This window comes from Channa argus, chromosome 20 (genome assembly GCF_033026475.1).
Source record: "Channa argus isolate prfri chromosome 20, Channa argus male v1.0, whole genome shotgun sequence".
Taxonomy (NCBI): Eukaryota; Metazoa; Chordata; class Actinopteri; order Anabantiformes; family Channidae; genus Channa; species Channa argus.
In genome coordinates, this window is record NC_090216.1 from 741081 (window position 1) to 753136 (window position 12056).

General features: G+C 47.5%; 1 protein-coding gene across 2 annotated transcripts; it reads left to right on the forward strand.

The window, feature by feature from the left end:
• The first annotated feature begins 298 nt into the window (after nucleotides 1-298).
• arg1 (arginase 1) lies at nucleotides 299-11087 on the forward strand. 2 transcript variants are annotated; one of them, XM_067488731.1, is made up of 9 exons: nucleotides 299-500; nucleotides 582-654; nucleotides 2703-2812; nucleotides 3374-3548; nucleotides 3852-4011; nucleotides 4390-4484; nucleotides 4615-4719; nucleotides 4891-5027; nucleotides 10688-11087. In XM_067488731.1, the coding sequence occupies exons 1-9, from the start codon at nucleotides 314-316 to the stop codon at nucleotides 10849-10851; spliced, it is 1206 nt and encodes a 401-aa protein (XP_067344832.1). In that variant the 5' UTR covers nucleotides 299-313; the 3' UTR covers nucleotides 10852-11087. The 2 variants fall into 2 exon arrangements, with proteins under 2 accessions (XP_067344832.1, XP_067344833.1); XM_067488732.1 differs by lacking the exon at nucleotides 2703-2812 and having other exon boundaries at nucleotides 341-500.
• Nucleotides 11088-12056: the final 969 nt, after the last annotated feature.

Consider the following 12056-nt stretch of genomic DNA (forward strand, 5'->3'; position numbering starts at 1 on the left):
AAACTATTGGTCATTAAATTTTTTCTGTTGGTCACTTAAATTCACCTTTTTATGTTTTCTAAAAAAGCAATCGGCAAGCAAGCATCAAATGTAGTAGGATAAAAACACAATATAAATACACAGGAGGCTGCAGTACTTGAGTAAATGTATTTAGTTACTGATTACTTGTTATTGATCAGTAGCACGTGACGGGTTGTTGAGCGTAAATAGTCACGGAGGTGAAGTGTCCCACTGACCCTGAACTCACCGTCTCACCGTATTATGTAAACTTGACAAACACGGATGATGACGTCACGGCGAGGTGTCGCCGCCCATGGGACCGTTACTCGACGTCACAGTGGTTTTTAAGGAGGCGCCGTGTGTGTGTTTGCGTGTGTGTTATCAACATGAGCGCGAGGAAGCTGCAGCAGCTCGCGGTGACAGTCTCCAAACGGAGCCTTCATCATCATCATCAACGGCGGTCGGTGGGGATCATCGGAGCACCTTTCTCCCGGGGACAGGTAAGTTGCACGAGGTGTGTGTGTGTGTGTGTGTGTGTGTATAACGGATGTGTGATTCTCTTCTTCCTCTCTTTGCTGCAGCCCAGAGGCGGAGTGGAGCAGGGTCCGGACCTGATCCGAGCTGCAGGACTGCTGCACAGACTGGAGCAACAAGGTGCGTCTTTAAGCGTCACCTGTGCAATAGGTGAAGCATCACATGAAAAAAGAACCGTGAAGGTCTGAGCTAAAGTCGCAGTTTGTTTAGTTGGTACAAAAAGTAAATTTTGTTCCTCAACATAAACCTAAACTTAATCACCAAGTAATCAAGGCGGAGAAACTTTTGCAATAATTTTCCTCTTTTAAAAATTTGTACCAGCTCATTGTGGATTCAAATGATTAGAGCTTCAGTTTGTCCCCCACCCTCCCTTTTACCCTTTTTCAGTGTGAGGGGATCCAACGTCTGCAGCCAGTGCACACATGACACATGAGTTGTGTGTTGCAGATGTAGTAACTACAACATGTGCTCACTTTCCACTTTGATGAAGGACAAACGGCTCAGAATGTGTGTCCTCAAATAAAAACCATGTCTGGTTTGCCCGTCCCCCTCATGTGTCGTATGTGGCCCTCGCTGAAAAATGTAGTAGCAACTTTTCTGCCTCTAATTTCCTCACCTTCACTCTTGTCACAGTAGCTGCTCCCAGTTTGAGCTTCCAGGCTAAACGACATAAAAACACGTTTTGCAGGTTGAGCAGCGTTTTAATCTTTACATTTGTGTTGACGTCAGATTATGCTGTAAACACCACAGCAGCACTGTTTCCTGGATCAACTACATGTAAAACACAGCTGATCCAGGAGAAAACTGCTTAGAGGAGATGCTGGTTTATGGCTGATTAATGAGCCTTTAGAGGAAACCGGTGGTTCTGTCTGATGGTGACAGGGTGAATGTGGGACAGGACTTTAAATAGCTCTGAGCAGGATTAAACCTGTGTTTATGACCTGAGTCATGCTACACACAAAACACACACACACACACAAACACACACACAAAAACACACAAAACACACACACAAACACACAAAACACAAACACACACACACAAAAACACACACAAAAACACACAAAACACACACACACACACAAAACACACACTGAAGTTTATCATCAAAACACAGCAGGCGTCGGACCTGGATCCTCAGAGACACGTCTGTAACACACAGAACTAGTGATAAATAACAAAAACCATCTAGAGTAACGATACGGTTGTACAGCAGATTTCTGAGATTTTTAGACCCAAATACTATGACTTCAGTTTTGTCTGAGTTTAGAAGTAAGAAATTGTGGGACATCCAGGCCTTTATGTCTTGTAGACATGCTTGAAGCTTGATTTGATGAAAATCCTTGAAAAGGTAGTTAGTTTATACTAAAACATCTCGCTCAAAACAATGTCTGATTACAGCAACTTTACTATTTAATTATTTACAATTTCTCCAAAGTTCCCTAATTTAGACTCAGTCTGCATTTATTTGATTGCAAATGTGCAGTACTGCTACTTTGAGACTCTTAAGTATATTTTAGAGTGTTTTTAGTACTTCAGCTTGAGTACAGGACGTTATGGTCCATTTTAAAAATGAGTACAAGTCAGTTTCCACTGCTAAACAGATATTTGTTAACTTCAGTTCTATGTCAGAAGCCGAAAAGCAATAATTAATTTGCAGTAACCAGGTTACCACAGTGCATGTAAACATCTGAACTTTATCAACAACTCAGTGTAAGAGGTGACAGATCAACAAAGTTGGGAAACACTGGTTTAATCTTTATTGCTTTGATGATTTTGTGTTTTATTTAATGTAAAATAACTAAAGCTGCTAAATAGATGTAGCACAGTACAAAGTACAATCTTTCCCATAATGTAGCATTAAATGTATTTATATTCCTCCACTGTCACAACGTATTATTTATTAGTATGAAAAATGTTGCAGACATGAGCAAACATCCTAAAGCTAAAGTGAATGATTCAGTGATTCATACTTCTTCCCAGTTACACTAACAGACATTTCATAGGTGACTGGTTTCACAGCAGCAGATTGTTGATTTTACGGTGAAATATAAAGTGATTTTCACACAGCAGCAGTGGACAGGACACGCAGACTGTTAATGTTCAGAGAGAATCCAGGGAAAATCAAACTGTAACAAAGCTTTTCTCTATCTCTAATGTCAAACAAGGAACAAAGAAAAGTTGGTTATTAAAGAGGCGGCACGGTGGTGGAGTGGAGTGGCCTGCAGCCCTTCTGTGGAGTTTGCGTGTTCTCCCTGTCCAGTGTGTGGATGTGAATGTGAGTGTGAGCTGCCCCCATAACCCTGAACCAGTTAGACAGCGAAGATAATGGACGAACAAGAACACGTCCTGTAATGATGTTAAAAATGTATTTCATAAAATGTGTAAACATCTTCTCATGTCAGAAATGTTGCATAATACTAACAATGTTACTGTAAAAATAGGTTCTATTACTGCAAACGTGTTGTTGGAACATAAATATCTTGTTATTTTAAAAATGTCTTGAAATAATGCAACACGAAAATGTATTATTAACCAGAAACAGACTTGTTACGACATGAAAAACGACTTGCTTGAACACAATGTCCACTCGTAGCATCACACTGTGGGATACTCTAAGTAGAATACATGGAACGTGTCGTACTTTTTGGTATCAATCCCACAATGCACTGCTCTCAGCATTAGAGACAAAATTACTGTCACAAACAGCAGTTATTGTCTGAAATGTCAATTGAGTGAACTAGTTAAAGAACATTATATGGCGAGTAGAGAATGAGTGAGTCGGGGTGATTTTGGACACAGCCAAAGACACTGAGTAATTTTGTGTTTGTCTGTGCAGGCTGTGCAGTGAAGGACTATGGGAACCTGACGTTTGAAGAGATGGTTGATGATGAGCTGGTGGGTCGAGTGAAAAGTGTGCGAGCAGTGGGCAGCGCCAACCAGAGGCTTTCAAAGGCAGTGCAGAGCGTGAAGAGGGACGGCCACACGGCAGTGGTGCTGGGAGGGGACCACAGGTCGGTTTGTGTCTCCTCACAGAAAATAAGTTGTCCTCTGGTTAACTGAGCTCAGGTGTCATCGTTTTCTTGGACAGGTGAAGTGGGTGGGGGGTGCGGGGGACACCGAGGGCGATACAAACTTTTGGAATGAGACTATTTTATTTTTTACTGTAACATTCTGATGGACTAATGTCGCTTTGATGAAGACATTACTGTGATATCACATACACAAGAATGGTACACGTAACACGTAATAAATTCATATTTATGACACTTAAGTAATGGATGAATGATTTCCACGTTTGCTGTTTGTCTGTTCAGTCTTGCGATCGGCTCCATCCACGGTCATGCGATGGCGGTCGGGGAGCTGAGTGTGGTTTGGGTCGACGCTCACGCCGACATCAACACGCCTGTGACCACACCCACAGGAAACATCCATGGACAGCCCGTGTCTTTCCTCCTACGTGAGCTACAGTCCAAGGTGAGTCTCATTACACAAAACGGTCCATCCATTATCTGTAACAGCCTATCCTGGTCAGGGTATCTGGGGCTGGAAGCTATTCCAGGTTTCATTGGGTGAGAGGTGGGATCCACCGTGGACAGGTCTCCAGTCTGTCTCAGGGCCAACACAGAGCCACATTCACATTCACATCTACGGGCAATTTAGAGTCCTCTATTAACTGGAAGAATCCACACAAGCACATGTAAACTCCACACTGAAAGGATACAGCCGGCCAGGGAATTGAGCTTGAGACCTTCAAGCTGTGAGGCAGCAGTGCTAACCACTCCCCCACCGTGCTGCCTACAAGAAACTAGCAAAACCCAAACGTTTATTACGTTTCTTTCTGTGTGTCACCAGATTCCCGTCTTACCAAACTTCTCCTGGATAAAACCGTGTGTTTCGGCCAAAGACCTGGTCTACATCGGTCTTAGGGACTTGGATCCAGCAGAGCAGTAAGTTTATTTAAAGTCACATCAAAAGCTGGTGCGTTAGGGGGATGAAGATGAGCCTCATTAAAACACTGTTCTGTCCTGTAAAGCTGTGTTCACTTTAAAACCTAAACTATTCCTTTTGTTTCCACAGTTACATCCTGAAGCTCCTGGGTGTGAAGGCGTTTTCCATGTCAGAGGTGGATCAGTTCGGTGTGGCCAGAGTCATGGAGGAGACGTGTGCCTACCTTTCTGAGAAGTAAACTTCCTTGTTACCCTTCACTACACCTGACAACCATCTGTTAACATACGATAACTGTGTTTGTTTACAGTCTGACCCAGATTTCAGGGTCAACCTATGATCAAATCCACAGAGCTAGTGTTTGCTTACTCATCAACCCTCAGTGATGATAGTGTTTCTCCTTTTTAGAGTAAAGAAACCGATTCACCTGAGCTACGACATTGATGCCATTGACCCCTCTGTTACACCAGCGACAGGGACACCTGCAGTCGGGGGGCTCACCTACAGAGAGGGAGTCTACATCACTGAACACCTCTGTCAGACAGGTAGGACTTTAATTGATCACATGACCCTCTGTGCGGAAGTGCTATCTAAGTCATGAATCTCCCAGTGGTGCTGATAGGTGGACTTTTCCCCCTCTACCTACCTACCTACTTACCCCTCTACCCAACTACTTACCCCTCTACCTACCTACCTACCTACCCCTCTACTTACCCATCTACCTACCTACCTACCCCTCTACTTACCCATCTACCTACCTACCTACCCCTCTACTTACCCCTCTACCTACCTACCTACCCCTCTACCTACCTACCCAACTACTTACCCCTCTACCTACCTACCTACCTATCTACCCCTCTACCCAACTACTTACCCCTCTACTTACCCCTCTACCTACCTACTTACCCCTCTACCTACCTACCTACCCCTCTACCTACCTACCCACCCCTCTACCTACCCACCTACCTACCTACCCCTCTACCTACCTACCCAACTACTTACCCCTCTACTTACCCCTCTACCTACCCACCTACCTACCCCTCTACTTACCCCTCTACTTACCCAACTACTTACCCCTCTACTTAACCCTCTACCTACCCACCTACCTACCCCTCTACCTACCCACCTACCTACCCCTCTACTTACCCATCTACCTACCTACCTACCTACTTACCCCTCTACCTACCTACTTACCCCTCTACCTACCCAACTACTTACCCCTCTACCTACCTACCTACCCCTCTACTTACCCATCTACCTACCTACCTACCTACTTACCCCTCTACCTACCTACTTACCCCTCTACTTACCCAACTACTTACCCAACTACTTACCCCTCTACTTAACCCTCTACCTACCCACCTACCTACCCCTCTACTTACCCCTCTACCTACCCACCTACCTACCCCTCTACCTACCCATCTACTTACCCCTCTACCCAACTACTTACCCCTCTACCTACCTACCTACCCCTCTACCTACCTACCCAACTACTTACCCCTCTACCTACCTACCCAACTACTTACCCCTCTACCTACCTACCTACCCCTCTACCTACCTACCCAACTACTTACCCCTCTACCTACCCCTCTACCTACCACCCACCAACCACCCACTACCTACCCCTCACCTACCAACCCACCTACCCTACCCCCTCTACCTACCCCTCTACCTACCTACCCACCACCAACCCCAACTCACCCCTCTACCTACCACCTACCTACATACCCCCAACCTACCCACCTACCCCCACCACCAACCCAACTACCACCCCTCTACTACCCCCCTACCCTACCTACCCCAACACTTACCCCACTACTACCCCTCAACCTACCCCCAACCTACCCACCTACTTACCCCCACTACCACCCCACCTACCTACCCACCTACTTACTAACCACCACCCCTCTACCCTACCTACTACCCACCTACCCCTCTACCAACCCACCCACCCTACCTACACCCTACCCCCACCAACCCCACCTAACCAACCCCCTACCTACCAACCCCACCCCTCACCACTACCCTTCTACCTACCCAACTACTTACCCTTCTACCTACCCACCTAATTACCCTTCTACCTACCCACCTACTTACCCCTCTACCTACCCACCCACCCCTCTACCTACCTACCCCTCTACCTACCTACCCACCCACCTACCTACCCCTCTACCTACCCAACTACTTACCCCTCTACCTACCCACCTACCTACCCCTCTACTTACCCACCTACCTACCCCTCTACTTACCCCTCTACCTACCTACCCACCTACCCCTCTACCTACCCACCTACCCCTCTACCAACCCACCTACCCCTCTACCAACCCACCTACCCCTCTACCAACCCACCTACCCCTCTACCAACCCACCTACCCCTCTACCCCTCTACCTACACACCTACCCCTCTACCTACACACCTACCCCTCTACTTACCCCTCTACCTACCCACCTACCCCTCTACCAACCCACCTACCCACCTACCTACCCACCCCTCTACCTACACACCTACCCCTCTACCTACCTACCCACCCACCTACCCACCTACTTACCTCTCTACCTACCCACCTACCTACCCCTCTACCTACCTACCCACCTACTTACCCACCCACCCCTCTACCTACACCCTACACACCTACCCCTCTACCTACACCCTACACACTACACACCTACCCCTCTACCTACACACTACACACCTACCCCTCTACCTACACACTACACACTACACACCTACCCCTCTACCTACACACTACACACTACACACCTACCCCTCTACCTACACACCTACACACCTACCCACCTACTTACACACCTACCCCTCTACTTACCCCTCTACCTACCCCTCTTACCCCTCTACCTACCCCTCTACCTACCCACCTACCTATCCCTCTTACCCCTCTACCTACCCCTCTACCTACCCCTCTTACCCCTCTACCTACCCCTCTTACCCCTCTACCTACCCACCTACCCCTCTACCTACCCCTCTACTTACCCCTCTACCTACACACCTACCCCTCTACCTACACACCTACCCCTCTACTTACCCCTCTACCTACCCACCTACCTACCCCTCTTACCCCTCTACCTACCCACCTACCCCTCTACTTACCCCTCCACCTACCCCTCTACCTACCCACCTACCTACTTACACACCTACCTACCCACCTACCCCTCTACCTACCCCTCTACTTACCCCTCTACCTACCCACCTACCCCTCTACTTACCCCTCTACCTACCCACCTACCCCTCTACTTACCCCTCTACCTACCCCTCTACCTACCCACCTACCTACCCCTCTTACCCCTCTACCTACCCCTCTACCTACCCACCTACCTACCCACCTACCTACCCCTCTTACCCCTCTACCTACCCACCTACCCCTCTACTTACCCCTCTACCTACCCACCTACCCCTCTTACCCCTCTACCTACCCACCTACCTACCCACCTACCCCTCTACCTACCCCTCTACTTACCCCTCTACCTACCCCTCTACCTACCCCTCTACCTACCCACCTACCTACCCACCTACCTACCCCTCTTACCCCTCTACCTACCCACCTACCCCTCTACTTACCCCTCTACCTACCCACCTACCTACCCCTCTTACCCCTCTACCTACCCACCTACCCCTCTACTTACCCCTCTACCTACCCACCTACCTACCCCTCTTACCCCTCTACCTACCCACCTACCCCTCTACTTACCCCTCCACCTACCCCTCTACTTACCCCTCTACCTACCCCTCTTACCCCTCTACCTACCCACCTACCTACTTACACACCTACCTACCCACCTACCCCTCTACCTACCCCTCTACCTACCCACCTACCTACCCCTCTTACCCCTCTACCTACCCCTCTACCTACCCACCTACCTACCCCTCTTACCCCTCTACCTACCCACCTACCCCTCTACTTACCCCTCTACCTACACACCTACCTACCCCTCAACCTACCCACCTACCCACCTACCCCTCTACTTACCCCTCTACCTACCCACCTACCCCTCTACCTACCCACCTACCTACCCCTCTTACCCCTCTACCTACCCCTCTACCTACCCACCTACCTACCCACCTACCTACCCCTCTTACCCCTCTACCTACCCACCTACCCCTCTACTTACCCCTCTACCTACACACCTACCTACCCCTCAACCTACCCACCTACCTACTTACACACCTACCTACCCACCTACCCCTCTACCTACCCCTCTACTTACCCCTCTACCTACACACCTACCCCTCTACTTACCCCTCTACCTACCCCTCTACCTACCCACCTACCTACCCCTCTACTTACCCCTCTACCTACACACCTACCCCTCTACCTACCCCTCTACTTACCCCTCTACCTACCCACCTACCCCTCTACCTACCCACCTACCTACCCCTCTTACCCCTCTACCTACCCACCTACCCCTCTACTTACCCCTCTACCTACACACCTACCCCGCTACCTACACACCTACCCCTCTACCTACCCACCTACCTACCCCTCTTACCCCTCTACCTACCCCTCTACCTACCCACCTACCTACCTACCCCTCTTACCCCTCTACCTACACACCTACCCCTCTACCTACCCCTCTACCTACCCACCTACCCCTCTACCTACACACCTACCCCTCTACCTACCCACCTACCCCTCTACCTACCCACCTACCTACCCCTCTTACCCCTCTACCTACCCCTCTACCTACCCACCTACCTACCCACCTACCTACCCCTCTTACCCCTCTACCTACCCACCTACCCCTCTACTTACCCCTCTACCTACACACCTACCCCTCTACCTACCCCTCTACCTACCCCTCTACCTACCCACCTACCCCTCTACCTACACACCTACCCCTCTACCTACCCACCTACCCCTCTACCTACCCACCTACCTACCCCTCTTACCCCTCTACCTACCCACCTACCTACCCCTCTTACCCCTCTACCTACCCACCTACCTACCCCTCTTACCCCTCTACCTACCCCTCTTACCCCTCTACCTACACACTACACACCTACCCCTCTACCTACACACTACACACCTACCCCTCTACCTACACACTACACACCTACCCCTCTACCTACCCCTCTACCTACCCCTCTACCTACCCCTCTACTTACCCCTCTACCTACACACCTACCCCTCTACCTACCCACCCACCTACCCCTCTACCTACCCACCTACCTACCCACCCACCTACCCCTCTACCTACCCCTCTACTTACCCCTCTACCTACCCACCTACCCCTCTACCCACCCACCTACCTACCCACCCACCTACCCCTCTTCCTACCCCTCTACCTACACACCTACCCCTCTACCTACCCCTCTACCTACCCACCTACCCCTCTACCTACATACCTACCCCTCTACCTACCCACCTACCCCTCTACCTACACACCTACCCCTCTACCTACCCACCTACCTACCCCTCTTACCCCTCTACCTACCCACCTACCTACCCCTCTTACCCCTCTACCTACCCACTTACCTACCCCTCTTACCCCTCTACCTACCCACTAACCTACCCCTCTTACCCCTCTACCTACCCACTACACACCTACCCCTCTACCTACACACTACACACCTACCCCTCTACCTACACACTACACACTACACACCTACCCCTCTACCTACACACTACACACCTACACACCTACCCCTCTACCTACACACTACACACCTACACACCTACCCCTCTACCTACACACTACACACCTACACACCTACCCCTCTACCTACACACTACACACCTACACACCTACCCCTCTACCTACACACTACACACCTACACACCTACCCCTCTACCTACACACTACACACCTACTTACCCACCTACCTACCTACCCCTCTACCTACACACCTACTTACCCCTCTACTTACCCACCTACCTACTTACCCACTTACTTACCCCTCTACCCACCCACCCACCTACCTCTCACCTGGACTAAGGAATTCCACAAATATTCAAAACATCTTAAAATTATCTAAAAGAGACCACAGAGGTGTAGAATAACCACAATAACACTCAAAACAACCTTGAAAAGGGGAGAAGGTTTCTCTCTGAGTCTGGGGGGGCTAGGAGGACATGAGGTCCCATGTTTGTCACAAATTGTGAAAACCCTGAAAAATCAACAAGAGATATGAAGCCGTTTGACATCCTGTTCCAGTGTCTAAATGTGCCTTCAACCTGTGCTTGTCCTGCAGGTCTCTTGTCCGCAGTGGACATGGTGGAAGTGAATCCCCTGAGGGGTCAGATGGAGAAAGACGTCCAGTCCACAGTCAGCACGGCTGTTGACCTTCTGCTCGGCTGTTTCGGACGTCGCAGAGAGGGAAACCATCTGTCAGATTACAGCCTGCCTGAGCCTTAACGGGACTGATGCACTGACATACACTTAAATGTCTCTCTGATCATCCCATCACATATCTCAACAATATGTACTATGAACTGCACATAAACCAAAGATCTAATGCAGGGGAATCATCTTCCTGTTGACTGAGTACTTTTTAAAGTAAACAACACAAGTTATGTTATTTATTGATTTATCTACTGTCTAATTTATTTTTTTAATTGATGACAATAGAAATAAAGTAATTTTTAAAAATCCCACTGTTCAGATTATGTTTAAACAAGAATCAATACTACAATGACATTCTGCTTTAGAGCAGAAAAAACAAAACTGCAAATTCTCACATTTGAAAAATTTGAATTTCTTAATAAAAAATTATAAATAGGTAAATGAATCTGTTGATGACATCAATATGTTGTTTCTTAAAACAAAATACTTTAAATATACATGATTAGAATTAAGTAAAAGTAATGATTCTACAAAGGCAGCAGTGGAATTAGTGTTATTTACACTTTTACTAAGAAAGTTTATTTTATTGCTCCACCAAGATGAAAAGTGTAAGTTTCTATTTTAGTCACAGCTTTTTGAAGTCTGCCTCAAAACAAATCCAGAAAAAGTAAAAAGAAATTTAGTAAAACAATTAAATTTGGTGCCTAAAGTCTGTGTGCTTTGCTTTTACAGTATTACTTATGGCAGCAACATGAGTAGCTTTGCATCACTTTACTCACCTCATCATTCACTAAATGTCATACGTGGTCTGGAAGAGGCTGCAAGTCGAAAAAGGTGGTTGTCCAGGTTCTCTGGTTTGACAGGAAAACATGAAAGAGTCAAGAGGAGCGTTTTAAAAATAAAATAAGACACGGGATAGAACACATTGATCTCTTAGAAACAACGATAAAGTCATAAACAAAATGCATCACTGCATGTAGGGATTACTCAAAGAGTCTCTTTACCTGAGAAATATTACAGAAACCACACATGAACAACATAAAAGACAACACAAAAACACAAAGAGGCTTGTAGTAGCTAATGGTGAGTCCAAGTTTAGTACATTACTGGTACAAACAGAGTATCTGACTTTACTGATACTGATGTAAATCACCAGTTCAGAATTTACAGTATTACCAAAAAAGTATACTCACTTTTGCATTAACTGGGACTCAAAGATAGTTTGATTGTGGAAAAATAGAAGAAAAGTCCTTACCACAAAGTGCAGTTAGTCAGTG

Coding starts and splice junctions, on each gene's coding strand:
- arg1 (XM_067488731.1), top strand. CDS start 314: ATGGGACCGTTACTCGACGTCACAGTGGTTTTTAAGGAGGCGCCGTGT. Junction 4,012..4,389: donor TACGTGAGCTACAGTCCAAG/GTGAGTCTCATT, acceptor GTGTGTCACCAG/ATTCCCGTCTTACCAAACTT. Junction 4,485..4,614: donor GACTTGGATCCAGCAGAGCA/GTAAGTTTATTT, acceptor TTGTTTCCACAG/TTACATCCTGAAGCTCCTGG.